Source organism: Vanessa cardui, chromosome 17, assembly GCF_905220365.1.
Source record: "Vanessa cardui chromosome 17, ilVanCard2.1, whole genome shotgun sequence".
NCBI classification, from domain to species: Eukaryota; Metazoa; Arthropoda; class Insecta; order Lepidoptera; family Nymphalidae; genus Vanessa; species Vanessa cardui.
This window is the reverse complement of record NC_061139.1, coordinates 11,771,318-11,788,242: the sequence shown is the minus strand read 5'-3', so window position 1 is coordinate 11,788,242 and position 16,925 is coordinate 11,771,318. Positions and strand designations below refer to the sequence as shown.

At 34.6% G+C, this 16,925-nt stretch overlaps 3 protein-coding genes across 3 annotated transcripts in view; 1 reads left to right on the top strand and 2 right to left on the bottom strand.

Moving 5' to 3' along the window:
• The window catches only part of LOC124536692 (Golgi-specific brefeldin A-resistance guanine nucleotide exchange factor 1), a 154,142-nt gene that overhangs the window by 122,775 nt on the left and 14,442 nt on the right, over positions 1-16,925 (top strand). The window contains exons 21-24 of the mRNA XM_047113253.1: positions 8,059-8,165; positions 12,361-12,565; positions 14,267-14,379; positions 15,590-15,671. Of these exons, the coding sequence (XP_046969209.1) occupies positions 8,059-8,165; positions 12,361-12,565; positions 14,267-14,379; positions 15,590-15,671 (507 nt within the window). The remainder of the gene's footprint in view (positions 1-8,058; positions 8,166-12,360; positions 12,566-14,266; positions 14,380-15,589; positions 15,672-16,925) is intronic.
• LOC124536690 (collagenase-like) lies at positions 395-2,217 on the bottom strand. The gene is made up of 5 exons (XM_047113251.1): positions 2,004-2,217; positions 1,402-1,669; positions 1,014-1,103; positions 606-799; positions 395-530 (listed from the first exon to the last, which is right to left on the bottom strand). The coding sequence occupies exons 1-5, from the start codon at positions 2,193-2,195 to the stop codon at positions 426-428; spliced, it is 849 nt and encodes a 282-aa protein (XP_046969207.1). The 5' UTR covers positions 2,196-2,217; the 3' UTR covers positions 395-425.
• LOC124536674 (collagenase-like) lies at positions 3,505-4,786 on the bottom strand. Its single transcript, XM_047113232.1, has 5 exons — positions 4,576-4,786; positions 4,229-4,496; positions 4,065-4,154; positions 3,731-3,927; positions 3,505-3,659 (listed from the first exon to the last, which is right to left on the bottom strand). The coding sequence occupies exons 1-5, from the start codon at positions 4,765-4,767 to the stop codon at positions 3,555-3,557; spliced, it is 852 nt and encodes a 283-aa protein (XP_046969188.1). The 5' UTR covers positions 4,768-4,786; the 3' UTR covers positions 3,505-3,554.

Sequence of the window (16,925 nt, the reverse complement as noted above, 5' to 3'; positions counted from 1 at the left end):
GTGGAATTTAAACTCAAAACTCGTTATCTCCTGCTAGTTTATAAACTACGGATGCAGTTGTATTAGTGTTCAATCTCGTAGCATTTGTTAAATATAGTATTTTTTAGTTATGTAAATAATTTGTAGTATAACATACACTAAATTCAAATTTTAATATTTATTCCGTTTCAATAAGCCCAAACGGTTACTGCTTTATGTTCGTAATAAGATAATACATCATAATCTCCGACTTTTAACTGCACATTGATTTAATTTTGTTAGGATCTTTGAAAATGAGTCCTTATTTTAGGACATTTGTAAGATTCCTTTCTCTTTTTAAATTTAATTTACTCATAAGATAGGATAAAGATAGGTAGATAAGAAGATAAACAAAATCAAATATTTGTCTCACTTTATTATTGAAAGTTTCACAAGTGTTTTTTTTTTTATATGCGTGCTCTTATCCAAGATACGAATGAAGAGACTCTTGCATAACCGCCGGGGTGACCACGTTGACAACCAGACCGAGAACCAAAGGACACGACACCGATCTGAAAATATTGACCAATTAAGTCGAGTATGGGATTTATAGAGGAGATAGTTGTAATAAAATGTCTTTAACTGACCAGTTGGGTGTTTCCACTGCTACCAATAGTCAGAGGACCACCAGAGTCACCGCTGCAAATGTTTTGGCGACCACCGGCTGTGCATAGGGTGGAGCTGATGACGACGTTGCTACCATAAATGGTTGTGCAGAATGCGTTGGTCACCACTTGCACGTTGATGTGTCTCAGTCGTTGGCTCTGGGTGACACTCGCAGCTAAATGTGGAATGAAAATTCATAGATTTAATAATAAGCTGATCAAACAGAAGTTTAAATTAATTACATACAAAATTATGCACTAAGGATCTATAAAATTAGCATAGGCTTAAATATTTTTACATGTAATGATCAGCTACATAGCCCATAAATCTGATTTCAATTGCAAAAACTTTCTTAGTAAATAAATGAATAATAAATGGAGAAGACCTACCATCACCGGTTCTACCAAAACCGGCAGCGGTGGCTATTGTGCCGACGAAATCACTGTTATCGCTGACCAGAGCTACGCGATTGATAATATCTGAAATATGAATGGAAGGCAACGAGTTTTATTAGTTAGATTGTTTATATTAAAGAGCCTTATTAACATATAATTAAGCGTCAGTTGATAGCGTATCAAAAGACAACGAGAGGATATACATTTATATATCTTTTATATGAAAATTTCTAAATACACTAGAATAGACGCATTCGCTGTATCGCGATATTTTTGGTGCAAGTGCAAGATGTAAATCGACCTAAAACTTTTCGAAATTCAAATATCTTAATTTAGAAAATATCCAAATCAATTGGTTATATCAACGAAAATGAACACTTACTGGTGAAAGCAATGTGAGGAATGGTAATGATGGCAAGGTCGTTGTTCAGATTGGTAGGGTTGTAGCTGCCATGCACCTCGACGTTGTTGGTGTCAATGCGGACGCCACCAGAGAATAATCTTATAGAACCAAGAACGACGGTGAACAGACGGGCTTGATTGCGAAGGTCTCTCCAGCAGTGAGCAGCGGTTACCAGTTTTGTGTTCGAGAGGAGAGAAGACCCACACACTGACTGTCTACCGTCAGTTAAGGCAATCACCAAACCGGCCTGAAATTATCATCATAAACACTGAAATGTAAACTGACATCATCAACTATCATCCCAAAATACAACGCAACAAGAACCGCCTGTAAATTTCTCATTTCTGGGTTTTGGAACATATTCCACCTCGCTGCTCCAATGCAGGTTGGAGAAATACACATGTGGCAGAATTTCTATGAAATTAGACACACTACGTTTCCCTTCACTGCCGAGCACGAGATGAATTATAAACACAAATTAAACAAACGCGATCATCGGTTAAGATGCACGCAATTATCACTCATGCACCACTGGATCATCACGGCTTTGAAATACAACTAGATTCAATAAATATACTTACTAGGTGTGGAAATTGACCAAGACTGGAAATTGAACCACCTACAACCCTAGACCCATCAAAGTCTAAGGCGTTCTCGGCTAACTTGATGCGTCTCGCCTCGGCTATACCAACATCTTCGTGGTAGTTTATCGTGATCGGTTCCTCGGCAGCGGCGGCTAGCACGAGACCGATGATGATGAATAGGATCTTCATTTTAATATAACACCCAATCTTTAAACGATATCGTGCTATTTATATTGAATGAAATATCTTATCATTGTATCTGTACCGGATTCTCGTTTTGGATTTGCGAATATAAGGGTGACCTTTACAATTGCATTATTTTTGTTTATAATTAAAAAAATATTTATTGCAAATAACACCAAAACCCGAAGTCAGGAATAGTATTTTTCAAAAGTTGGACTATTTGTCTGTTATCGAAGTAATTTTGATTGATCGCTGACTGATTTATTATCTCTCCTAATTATAACATTTAAATACCAAATGTAGGCAGTTATATTAAAAAAAAAAATTACTCGGTAAGGCTTCGTGCAAGCCTGGAAACGATTCCTAGTGACTCTCTGTCGCCCATCTACCATCATAGTTTACCGCCAAACAACAACGCTTAACACTGTTGTGTATCAAAGTTTGTTAATAAAAATAATACGTTGGTGGATCAATACTTAGTATAGATATTGAAGATAAATGATGAATGATGAGTGTAATTTTATGAATTTGGTTCCCAAGGATGGCGCATATAAGAGCTGGTTAAAATATAGTATCTATAAGAGGTGATACGCAATTACCATCGTGTAACACAGATACCGCATGCCAACGTGTCTACAATTTTAAAAATGTGTAATAAAGTTTGGACAGGTGCAATACGATATGAAGTCAAAATTATATTCAAGTTGTTCTCGAGAAAGATGCCTTAATAAAAAATATAATTAGCGCTGATTTGGTGATATGTATCTGTCTTGTTTGATAAATATAAAAACAATGAAATATGATTATACAGCAGTTTTAAAAAAATGATTTGGAATACTCATTTATAATCAACCAGCTGAACCTATGCTATTCACTTGCACAAGGATGAATTTAAAAAAAGTAATCCATATACTTCTCCGGAACTAACTCCCACGCCAATTTTCATCTAAATCGGGTCAGTGGTTTAAACGTAATGGTAACAGAGTTACTTTCACATTTATGAGAGTATTACAGAGAAGCGAATTATAAAAATATTAGTAGTGTGTCACAATATGTATCAACTATTAAATCAAACATAAAAGTTTATATACTACTAAAAGAATATATATGAGACCTTAGCGTAACAAACAGTATTATGATCGTTTATTTTAAACGCTTATTTTTTATTCGTGTAAATTTTGGTACACCATTGTAGTCATGTTGTCACACTTGTGTCTAGAATAACCCAATGGTAGTATAAAATTAAATTAGTCGTAAAACTTCTAGTACTTTCTTTTAGGGTTGTATAAAAAATGTTGAATTAAAGTATAAGTAATATGTTTAATAGTTTATTGGAAGTCAAATAACTTGATGAATGATCAAAGCTTATAATCGTGCACGAATCCAGGAGGCGAAGGAGGTAACTCTGGCGTAACCGGCGGGCAGACCACGTTGGCAACCAGCTCTAGCGACGAACGATGTTACACCAATCTGAAAATTACAAACAGTATTAAATATATGCATACATATAACAATTATTGAATCAAAAAAAAATTACTGACCAGTTGACGGTTGTTGCCACTGCCAATGGCAAGTGGACCACCAGAGTCACCAGTACACGTGCCAATGTTGCCAGCACCACTTGTACAAATGGTGGAGCCGATGATGACACTGCTACCATAAGTCGAAGCGCAAACGTTGTTCGTGATAACTTGAAGGTTTACATGCCTCAGAGCTTGACTTTGCGAAATACCGGCGGCTAAAAATTTACACGTTTATTAGTATTTATTTCATAAATTAAATAATATTTTGTCTCTAACCGTATCAGAAATTTGTCCCTTGAGAACCAACTTTGTCAAGAGACAGATTTCTGAGATGATTGGTATGATTACTTACAATCACTGGTTCTTCCAAAACCAATAGCAGTAGCCCAAGTACCAGCGTAGCTGCTGCTGCCGGAGGGAATGTTAATGCGGTTTATATTATCTGAAATAAAATTTTGGAAGGTTACGATCTACAATTCATTTAAATTTTACATTTAATAAAGAAATAATACCCACTCGTGAAACTAACTCTGCTGATGGTGATGATAGCGATATCGTTGTTGAGGTTATTGGTGTTGTAGCTTCCGTGCATTTGGATATTGTTAGTGTTGATACGAACACCCCCAGAGAAGATGCGGATAGATCCGAGGACGACAGTTATCTGACGGCCCTGGTTCCTTCCATCCCACCAGCAGTGGGCAGCCGTCACGAGCTTGTTGTTGCTGAGCAGGGATGAACCGCAGATGGATTGTGCACCGGTCGTCAATGTTGTGATCAAACCACCCTGTCGTAGACAAAATTACTCAATTAATAACTTAGAAATTATTCAAGCTTTTATATATTAAGCATTGAATATAAATTACCAAGAAAGGGTGAGCTCCAAGGGAGGACGCCTGTCCACCTATAATCCTGCTTCCGTCGAAGTCCTGGGCTTCTTCAGCGCGCTTGATACGTGCGGCTTCTGGGATACCGATCGTCTCATGGTAGAAGAGACTGATTGGTTCCTCGGCTGCGACAGCCAAAGCAAGCCCGACGACAACGAGTAGAAATTTCATCCTGTCAAAATTGAATGGACCCCAAAACGCTGTCATAACAACTTATACCTTTGTCATATCTTATCTTCTGATGGGATTTAGCAAAAACACACTGTCTGCTTAATAAAGACAGCGATTTTTAAAGATAATATCGCAAATAGATAATCATACTACCTAGTCACCCTACTTTGTATGGAATGCAATTATTTGGCGAACCCCAGAGTTTAAATTAAAGAAACTGGACTTTTAGAGTATATCTTTGTTCCGTAAAAATACATTTTTGGTATATAAACGTGTCCCGTTCTCTGAGCCAATTTCTTTACCGTTAAATCATGTAAATCAACTATGTTAAAATTTATTTTGTTTACGATACTCTAATTTAAACTATCATTTTACATATTCAGATTAGTAGTTTTAAGTAATTACGATAGATTCATAGCTCCCATTAGTGATGAATATCATAACTACTTATGCGTATGCCCTGAGTTATTTATGAGTCCAATTTATACATAATTTTACAAGGATACCACGAAATTTACAAACATATCTTTTTCCTAACTTATATGTGAATATTATTTCATTAATATTTGGATTATCCAAAGAGAATGTTTTCATACAATTATTAATTAAATGACGGTTTAATCTTAATCCTCATGACAATTTGATTGATTTTTTTATTCGAACACTTCGATTCATCATTCATACAGGAAATGTATTAGGAAAGTAAAGTAAACCCACCATCGGTGATAAATGTAAACAGCAGTACTCAGTACTGTAATAATATAATGCTCACTCATCCATCAAACCAGAAGGTTGAAGACGAGGATGATGGACGAGTGAGTGGTAACTACAGGCATAAAGGACATACTCAACTCAAACTCAAATAAGTATATTCAATATAGAAGCCTTACACTTTCTTATTGATGGTCAATTGAAACACTACCACCGGTTCGGAAAAGAAAATACCCTGACCTGAGAAGAACCGGCGAAAGAAATCAACGGTTTTTTTTTTGTTATTTGTCTCATATATTATATAAACAATTTAATATGAGAAGAAATAGCCAGGATTCGATCGTTTCATTCCCAATCTGTGCTATCAAACATAAATTCTCTAATTGTATAGTAACCTTTTGCACACAAGCGTTCCTTAACATTTTTTTTTAAATTTGGCAACAGTAGCATTTTGAACGCTTTCTGGGATCCTGTTGTAGAAGCGTATACATTGCCCCACAAAAGAGTTACTGACTCTATGCAGTCGAGTAACAGGAGTAACAAGTTTGTGTTTGTTCCTTGTACCAATGTTATGAGTATCAAATTTTCTCATGAAATCATTAATATTTTTTCGTACATACATAACATTGCAGAATATATATTGAGAAGCAACAGTCAATATCTTGATTTCTTTAAATTTATTCCTTAACGATTCTTTAGCTCCTAGGTTATAGATTGCGCGAATATAACATAACACCTTAGTTCCCAAGGTTGCCGGCGCATTGAAGTTGTAAGGGATGGTTAATATTTCTTACAGCGCCTTTGGCTGTGGCCAGCAGTGAATACTTACCATCAGGTCCATTTAATGTTTAATAAAAATTGTTTTTCTACGAAGAATGCCCCTTTTAAATACGTTTAGGTACAAGAAATTAACCAAATTCAATTAATTTTTGAAGTAATAACTTCTTATGGGAGTGGTAACCGCTTTGTAAAGTAGGCGTACGGCGCCAGTTTGTCTGGCTTCCCATTTACGCATTCGACAGCAATAGGCAAGCAATAATGATACGTACTGTACAAATGTAAAATTCCAATGCACATATTCAAAAATTAAAACTAATAATATAATATATTTTGTAATTATTAGATTTTTTTATTAATAAGTAGTTTTCCTTATATTAGTAGTTTTAAGTAAACACTTCTGTCCAGTATTCCGAAACGCATATTTGACTTTTATTGTTGTATTTTTTAATTGAGAACTAGTTAACTAATACTAAAATAATGCAACAGAGTCTTATTAATTTTTTGTTATCAGTTTGAACAATGGTGTGAGTTTTCATCTTTCGATCGCGTTGTCGTATCTCAACAACTTATTTGACAATATTGATTACTGATAAGCTAAGAATAACGTAGGTCTAGCTCGCTTAAAATTTAATGATTTAATTTGATTCACCAATTACTGTACATCTAAAGAAATATATCTATCGAAATAATAATATAATCTATTTAATCTGTGGTTACGTAATTAACTATCAAAAAAGGTTTTGTTGATCATTCAAAAATTCATCATCTCCTTACACCTTAAGCGAACAATCTATTAAAAAAAAATTACCATTTCAATAATTATATAGGTTGTTAGAAGTTTATATTAGTTCTACATCTACAAAAAGAACTTATACAAACGAGCTTACTCGTACTTTATCGTCATTGTGTGCGTGCCTTATTACTACAAACGTCATAACACTTCACTGGTTGCGTGTGCAAAGTACCTACTACTTTTACTCGGCTTTGAATTTCTAGACATTCAAATAAACTATAGGTACATATAATAAAATTGGAGTGTCTGTTTGTAATATTAAAATATCCCTTTTCTACTCAATGCATATGTATTTATACACGGTATATATACCAAAATAACAATGTTTGTCGGTTTATCTGTCTGACTGTTTGTTCTGGCTAATCTCTGGAACGGCTAGACCGATTTCGACGGGACTTTTACTGGCAGATAACTGATATAATAGGGAGTAACTTAGGCTACAATGATATATTTTTTAATGTTAAATTCAAACGCGTACAAGGTCGCGGGCGCAGCTAGGCAAATATAAGAAGCTGTTAATATGAATATTCAAATAATAAAATAACAATAATCATAAATTATTTATTCGTGAAACACCAAAAGTCATTTCATGATGCATTTAGAATACATGTTTATGTAACTAATGGTAGAAATTAGGCCAGGAGGTATTATCATACCGCTTTACCTTTTTTATGGTAGTACATACATTAATGGAACATCAACGAGGTACCTATGAACTAGGAGATCTAGTATTTTGATTTTGATGTGACTGTATATTTTAAAATGGTGAACAACTATTGTGCTATTGTAACTATTGTGCTTCTTGCCGGTTCTTCTCGGTAGAATCTACTTTCCGAACCGGTGGTAGCTTCACATAATATAGTTTTTAAGTGACGATTCAAAAACCTTGAATAAAGTATATTTTGATTTGATTAGACATGGGGCCAGTGACTTATCAACTTACCCGATTAGTGCTTACATTTAGACTTTTGAAAATATTAATAATATATTATTTTGGTTTGTTTCAGGCTCGAATCGGTCTGACGGTTCGGAAGATGAGAGCGAGAGGCAGGCTACCAGCATATCGTCGGAGAGCGAGCTTTCAAATTCACCGCAAACACAGGGTTGGATATTGGTGAGTCTTATAACAGCTATCAAGTTGAACGATAAGGAATATGATAACATTTACACGATTCTAAACGAACTAATCAGTACATAACGCTACTTAACATAGGACTTTGTGCCCGTCTAGATTGGTACAAGTAGGTAATGGTTAATATTTCTTACAAACTTTATTGTCTAAGGTAACGACCTACCATCAGGTAGCACATTTGATAGTCCGCCTGCCTATATATAAAATAACTTCGTTATTTGTCACAGGTTGTCTAATCAACCATAAATTGATAATGGCTAAATATAATGTTATCAGTTAAATAGATGTGATATATGTCTTGATTGTGAAACTGGAAAGAATAGCCTATAAGACTTAGTTCTTGAGAACAGCATAATCTACTTTTGAGTTCTGGTACTTGTTCCTGCACGCTACTTTGTACGGATCTGTGGCAAACGACCACTCACGTCGATTTATCTGACATGCAGGTTTCCTCACGATGCGTTCAAGTTAGCGTGTTTTGAATACAAGACTAAATATAAAGACGGTAATCACATGTTTTTCTACTAAGGTTAACGACGCATTGATATAAATAAATCTTCAAAAAAAAATTTCAGGTCCGATTAAGTGGCTATCCGCCTGTCTAATTTTAAAAATATAAAAAGGAATATAAAATTTTAGCACTTAAGCACATGTAAAATTAAATGGCTCTTACGTTAGTTTGAATACGCAATCATCGAGTAAGTTGTACGCGTTTTAACAACTGACCCAACTACGCTCTATTGAACGATAACCTTAAACTGGAGAGAAGGCTGCGTTCAAATCCTTACAGGTCGTTACAGACGTATTAGCTGTATGGAAATATTCTCAGTAGCAAAACGGAGTGTTAAAAATAAGTGATTATTTTCGAGGGAAACTATTTTAAATCGGTGGTCATACGCCTGAACTCATTCCGGTCGTATATTATGAGTCAGGGAGTGAGTTTAGACTACAGTCTCAGTAAGTAGTAAAGAAACAGCCTGTAAACTTCCCACTACTGAGATAAGGCCCCCTCTTCAATTAAGGAGAGGGTTTGGAACATATTCCACCACGCTGTTCCAATGCGGGTTGGTGGAATTCACATGTGGCAGAATTTCGATGAAATTAGACACATGCAGGTATCCTCACGATGTTTTCCTTCACCGCCGAGCTCGAGATTAATTATAAATACAAATTAAACACATATATATATATATATAGTGGTGCTTGCTTGAGTTTGAACCCGCAATCATCGGTTAAGATGCACGCGTTCTTCTACTGGGCCATCTCAGCTCATGAATCATTATATAATTCGCTAATTAAAAATATATAAACTCTAATTTATAGAAACTTATATAACTGGTAAATATTATAAAACAGATGTTATCAGACGTAACGCTGTCATAAATAAGTAATTAGAATCCGATCAATATTACGAGTTATTTATAATGTAATTGATAAAATGACAATCGTAATGATTTTTATCATAAAATAATATTATAATGTCAAACTAGGTTACAGAGCCGACTTCACACACGGCGATTTCTTTATTAAATACTGGACCAGTTAGAACTGTGTGCAAATAGCATGGAAGGTTATAAATTGCTGCTAGGAAATTCTCGATGGAAAAACCTGATAGCTTTGTTTTATTGTATAGGTTGGCGGACGAGCATATGGGCCACCTGATGGTAAGTGGTCACCATTACCTTTAGACAATGACGCTGTAAGAAATATTAACTATTCCTTAAATCGTCAATGCTCACTAATTGGGAACTAGGTTGTTATGTCTCTTGCGCCAGTAGCATTGGCAAACTCATCCTTCTAACCAAAACACAATAATACTGAGTATTTGGCAGTAGATTATTTTGAAGAGTAGGTGGTGTCTAACGGCACATATGATTTTGTTTTTGAAGATGGATACAATCAGTATAGTCCCATATAATTAAACCATTAAAATAGAAAAAAATATTACCTCGCCTAAGAGTGAATACGACTTTTTATTATTTTAGTCGGTTTTTATGTAATGAATTTTTATATTAGTACATTACTTCTGATAGCTGAGATCCGAGGCTTAACAGGCATTATGGGGTTATTTAAACATAACAATATTTAGAACTGTTGTTTGGTGGTACTATAACTAATGAGTGAGTACCAAGCAACGAATAGTTGCAATATTTTATTAAAATCAAGTGCAGGTTCCATATAAATGCAACTTATAATATATGACTTGTATTGTTGTTGAACACCTACGAACCTAACATATGCACAAAGCTGACTTAAGTATGATTATTACACAAATTAGATATAATATAATAAGGTTGTATATATATATATAGGTAAATACATATATTGTAATCTTCGTTTTACTTTTAATAAATAGTACAATATAAGTATTAAAAATCAATAAAGTAACACAAAGTAATCAAGTTCTCAAGAGAAGAGGAATAGTTAGAAACAGAAATTAAACAATTAATTACAAAATCAAATACCAACTTAAAATGCATAGTAAATAAAAAATAAACAAACATATAACATTTTTTGTTTATATTGTATGCGTTATGACAGATAACGTTGATGTATTATAGCTATCTGCATTTAATATGATAAAGTGTTTGAAAATATAAATTTTAATGTAACTACATAGATTTATTTTTTTAATCTTTATAGTTACAAAATCAGACACACATACAATGTTTCTAGCGTTACGCAAAGTAAATATGCCGTATGATATAATACTATGGAAGTAACCAAAATAAAGAAGTAAAATTGTACGTACCACTTGGTGGTAGACCTTTGTGCAAGCCCGTCTGGGTAGGTACCTCCCACTCATCAGTTATTCTACCGCCAAACAACAGTACTCAGAATTGTTGTGTTCCGGTTTGAAGGGTGAGTGAGTCAGTGTAACTACAGGCACAAGGGACATAACATCTTAGTTCTCAAGGTTGGTGGCACATTGACGATGTAAGGAATAGTTAATATTTCTTACAGCGTCATTGTCTATGGTTGATGGTGACCACTAACCATCAAGTGGCCATCTGCTCGTCCGCCAACCTATACCATAAAAAAATATTAAGATAGAGTTTTCAGCTTATTGCTGTAAGTTGATCCATGACGAATATTTGGAACGTAGATAAGACTTTCATTAGAAAAAAGCAAGAGTTCTTCAATGGTTTATTTCCGTAACTAAACATGGTATAAATATAAATTTAAAACTTAGCAACTTTTGTTTTTCAATTAAAAATGACGTCGTGACCTATTGATAAATTTCTCATAATTTCACATATTTCGTACTAGATTTAAGCTTTGATCATAGAATTGATTTTTTCTTAGGTGTTTTTAATTGTATTATTTTGTGTTCTGTATTGCTTTTATACTTTTATTAAAAATATTTTTTTATTTTTATTGAGCTCTATTGATGATTAATTAACATCTACGATAAATTCCCAAATACGATCAATCGATATTTTGTCTCGTCATTACTCACGTCAATTACGGTCAATCAATAAGATGGCCGATAAAAAAATGACAAATTGTTTTTTTTTTTAATTTATATGTATTTGAGGTCATTTTTCATACTAGTATCGATCACACAAAAAGTAATTACTAAAATTATAATTGCTGTACCTGCGGCCTCATCCGCGAGAAATTCCAACCCCCTTTTACCATCTGAGGCGTAGACTTTCATTAAATATGTTGTTAATGGATGTCGACGCCCTATAACGATCCTACCAGCCAAATATCATTTTTCGTAGGTGTTACAGTTTCTTAGATTTTGTGATTAATCATTGTGGTAATCATTGTTCAAAATATGTTTTTTTATTGTAAAGCACTTACGCCGTTTGTTTATTAGATACTTAAGTAAGACATAATAACTCAAGAGAGCTTAATGAAGCTTAATAAATAAATTTAAATAAATAAGTATGAGACAACATCACATACATTACTCTGATCCCAATATCGTAACAATGTAAAATGTCGTTATAAACGTTACAATTACTAATATGTAATTTTCTATATATTTAAAAATATCATCTAATATATTCTACGTCCAATTAAGTTGACGTGATGTTATAGTAATACAAATACTTCTAATCTTAGAAAATATAACTTATATTTACATATAGAAGATACTTTGTGTATAAGCACAATTCCTTTTTTATGAGAATAAAACCATTATTTTTTTTTTTTCTTATAAATACAGGTAAAGAACGAATCAGCTCCGATAATAGATACAGTCGAGCTTGAAGTCGACCAGGTGACCCTCCAGCCGCACCGAAGCTCGGCGCTGGCGAGGTGCGTCGAGGCGCTGGCGTTGGTGATCAGGGACGTGGCTCACGTCACGCCGCACAACTGCCGCGCTGCGGTGCGATGCGTCAGGCTCCTAGCAAGGGCTACTCTGCAATCTAGTAAGAAGATATTTCAATTCATTCGATTTACAAATTTAGAACGTCGGTTGGTTGGAATTTGCAGGCAGTCCTCATACGTACGACGTATTAGCTTCTCGAAATATACGACGAAAATCAAAACTACGCGATCTATAGTACGACACAATTTACATGTAGCATCGACAAAATTCGTAAAACCGATCACATCCGAATTAAGTACGCTATCCCAAATTAACAATATTTATTTCTTATGAGAATGTGATCTTTACACACAAGTAATATAATATGACCTAATATATCTGGGGGCACAGCAGTGCCCCCACCAAGTCGAGCAAAAAAGCGGCACGGCGGCCATTGCATGAAAACACGTGTTAGTTAAATTATTTAGTGCGATGGCCGAGTCAATATATGGACCACGATCGTGGTCGTAGTGAGTGGACGTATTAAGACAGGAAGTCGCTTAAGTATTACATGGATAAGACTTACTTACATGGATCTCACAACTTTTTACCGTAGAACCACTGAGTTGCGAGACTTGGCTTTTTGACAAGTATTGTTTTTGATGGGATTATATTTAACAATTTGACACGTCACTGTCGCGTAAATCTATAGCGACGAATAGCGTCGAATGGCACGATAGGGAGCTATTTCCATTGGTTGTATAAGTAGACAGTAATCGGTTTTATTGAATTTGCCAATGCTACATCTAAGTTGTGTCGTACTATACTTACAGCATGTTCGGTTCTCGTAATGCGCGACGCAAGTCGAAACGACTTAAGTCGAGATGTATTATGAATTCTCCTATACCGGAAATCGAAATAATTGACGTATGTTTGAGGAATAATGTCCAAACATTGTTGGACGTAACTTGAAATGATGTAAATCGAATCGACATCGAGGATTGCCTGTATCGAATGGAAAACTAATTTTCAGTTGGACTGGTTAACTTAGCTCAATTTTTCATTGATATAACGGTTTCAGATGTCCAAACTCCAAATTATTATCGATTTTTTTAATATCAAAATATTGTTAAACAATCGTCATTTTTATCAAAATATTCCATTAATCACGTTCGCGTAATTAATATTGTTGAGAGATTATGTAATATAATTAGTGTAGTCAAGACTCTTGGTGACATTACGAATATTTTTTGCATGTTAAAACTCAAAAATGACTCGACAGATTTGAATGTAAATCTCATGTGTTTTCATTGAATGTATGCTACATGTTATGCAACAGGGGTTAAGGGGAGGTTAATGAAAGACACTAATGATTAACACTAATATATATTTCTAAGTTTATTTCATTATGTTAGAAGTGATGAACAATTTAATATAAAATATGTACATATTTGACCCTAAACACTTCACTTATTTTCTTTCCACTTATTAACAGAAACAGGGCGTAAAATGTGATTATTAATAATTCTTTAACAACATTTCTTTTTTTTTTTTAATGATCCCAATGTAAGTAGCTGAAGCACTTGTGTTATGGATATCAGAAGTAACGTCGGTACCACAAACACCCAGACCCAAGACAACATAGAAAAGTAATGGTAATCTACATCGACTCGGCCAGGAATCGAACCCAGGACCTCAGAGTGGCGTACACATGAAAACCGGTGTACACACCACTCGACCATGGAGGTCGTCATTGAACATTGAATTGATGAAATATTTTTTTAAACTACCTAGTTATGTAATCGTAAGTTATAATTAACAGGTAAGTCGAAATGGTCAACGGAAGAGGGGTCACGTGGTCGTCGGCGCGCGCGCAGCGACTCCAGCGACGAGGAGCTCGACACGCTCGACCATTACCACATGGTCAGCATTCAGGTATATCGCTTAGCATTGTAAATAATGTGCTTCCATCACACGCCATCCACGCTATCTAGAAGATTCTTGAAGTTTCTAGAAGTTTCCGTCTGTTTGAGATCGAGATCCTTAAACTTTTTTTGGTTAGTTTGCTATTTGGTCAGAGAATAATTATATATATATGTCATGGGTGTTTGGATATGCTATGTGTGAGCGAGAACCACTACTAGTGTGTGATCTGAGTGAGTGAGAAAGCTATAGGAATAAGTGAAAAGATTTAAGATAGGAAACATTTTCCCGACAACTATTACAGACGTACTTCTACTACTTCATTTGAAATTTATACATATATACATTCCACTCCATTTCAGTCATACACATTGGTACTTTAAGAAATCCAAGCTAAATCTTCAACCATTGACTTGCCACTAGCTATTTAATTGTTTCCTATCCTTATTAGAAGAAGGATGTAAGTTACATATGTAGGTATTCTCACGATGTCTTCCTATCGAGCACGAACAGGCTCTCATTAGGCACGAACCTGTAGTCTTCTATAAAGATGCTCTCCACTTGACAATTCTAGCTTATAATCATTTCTATTTACCTAAAACCATTGACTTACACTCAATACCTCTATGTTATACAATATACAGGGTTGTTGGTAATTCGACGTATATCCGTTAGGAGGTGATAGGGGTGACTATTTGCAATAATTTTAACGCCCATATGCATAGTGCAAAAATTAACCGTTTTTGAGTTATCGCGTTTTTTAGCTTTTTTCAAAATTTGTAAAAAATGCAACTTCAGAAACCTGTTTTAAAAAATATATCAATTGAAATCAATTGTTTTCTTCTGTTTTATAAAAATGATGAAATACTTGATATTTGTCAATGTTTAAATAATAATTATCTGTCCAAATTAAAAAATGCGAGACTAAAAACGAAATTATTTCAATATTTTTTTGATTTTTTTCCTTAAAACTGCCTTAAGAACAAAAAAAATCACTATCGAAATTGGTAGGCTTTCCAAAAATGTATAAAAAGTAGGAATATATTTCTTGTGTAAACCCTGTATATACGCTGTGCTTTTGACCACATATCACAAACAACGCCAAAAGGTTTTACCATAACCGCTGGACTAATTACGCGGCTTAGCATTAACCGTAATTAATATTGATTGATCAAATAATAGACAATATAGAGGTGATTGTTTTTTTTTTAAAATATTGCAGCTGCTGGACCTAATGCACACCCTACACAGTCGGACTGCACAGATATTTAAATGGTGGCGCGACGAATCAGACCATGGACAAGGTAAATATTATTTATCTATGTATTTTGTTCTAGTTGTTCAAAGTAAAAATTCTAGTAACATATTATATTATATGTATACAAGTAGGTGCTGCGATTCCGTTTTAAGGTGATGGTTGTCATATGTTAAGCAATATCTCTAATAGGCAATTACTTGGTGGTAGGGCTTCGTGCAAGCCCGCCTGGGTAGGTACCACCCACTCATCAGATATTCTACCGCTAAACACCAGTACGCAGTATTGTTGTGTTCGGTTTGAAGGGTGAGTGAGCCAGTGTAACTACAGGCACAAGGGACGTAGCATCTTAGTTACCAAGGTTGGTGGCGCATTGAAGATTTAAGGAATAGTTAATATTTCTTATAGCGTCATTGTCTATGGGCGATGGTGACCACTTACCAGCAGGTGGCCCATATGCTCGTCCGTATAAAAAAATAAAAAAAACTAAAGCGACTTGAATTAAAATGCCTAAAAATAAGTTTTATCGTTTACTATCAAGCCGTGTTGACATAGCATATTAAGCCATTGAATTTATAACATACTAAATGAGTGATTGTATATCTAACAAGGTAAACGATAGCTTCGTACAAAAATATATTCATAATTAAAGAAAAATTGTTTTTGTAAAGAAATCCACGTAATCCCAATGGGTTTTTCCAGTTTCACAAAGTTGCAGGTGACGAATAAACATATATCCGAGTATCGAAATTATAAGCTTATATTTAATACAGGCAAAGGCGAAATCTTGTAATCCCATTATGATTAGCTTTACCTGACTTATATTATCAGTCTTAAGCTGGAGTATTTTTTGAATTTAAATATTTCAAGCGAATAGATAATCCGATAAATCTGCCAACTTAATGTCAGGAAGTGGTCTTCACGTAGATGTTGGGGCATCGTCGTGCCTTATCCCCTTGGGATATGTATAATATGAGCCACTGTAGGTACGGATACAAGTCTCATAATCTCTTGTATCTCGTACTAACACTCATCCTATTAAAAATCTATGCTAATCCTAGTTGTATCCCGCTGCTTATGTCGCGTTTTAGGTTGGGTTGTCAAGAAAAAAATAGCTATGTCCGTTGGAGTCCAAGTTTATTTCACACAAAATTGCATCAAATTCGGTTTATTGTTTTGGTTGGGAAAGAGCGACAGTTACACAGACAGATAGAGTTAGTTTCACATTTGTAATATTAGTAAAGATTATAAATGAGAAAGCAACTCTCGTCTGTTGGTCTTTTTCAGTTAAACTGCGATATTC

Excerpts from the sequence above, each read along its gene's own strand:
- LOC124536690 (XM_047113251.1), bottom strand. The coding sequence starts at position 2,195 with ATGAAGATCCTATTCATCATCATCGGTCTCGTGCTAGCCGCCGCTGCC. Across the intron at positions 1,670-2,003 it reads TTGGTCAATTTCCACACCTA|GCCGGTTTGGTGATTGCCTT; the intron begins GTAAGTATATTT and ends TGATAATTTCAG. Across the intron at positions 1,104-1,401 it reads TCCTCACATTGCTTTCACCA|ATATTATCAATCGCGTAGCT; the intron begins GTAAGTGTTCAT and ends TTCATATTTCAG.
- LOC124536674 (XM_047113232.1), bottom strand. The coding sequence starts at position 4,767 with ATGAAATTTCTACTCGTTGTCGTCGGGCTTGCTTTGGCTGTCGCAGCC. Across the intron at positions 4,155-4,228 it reads CAGCAGAGTTAGTTTCACGA|ATAATATAAACCGCATTAAC; the intron begins GTGGGTATTATT and ends ATTTTATTTCAG. Across the intron at positions 3,660-3,730 it reads GTGGCAACAACCGTCAACTG|ATTGGTGTAACATCGTTCGT; the intron begins GTCAGTAATTTT and ends TGTAATTTTCAG.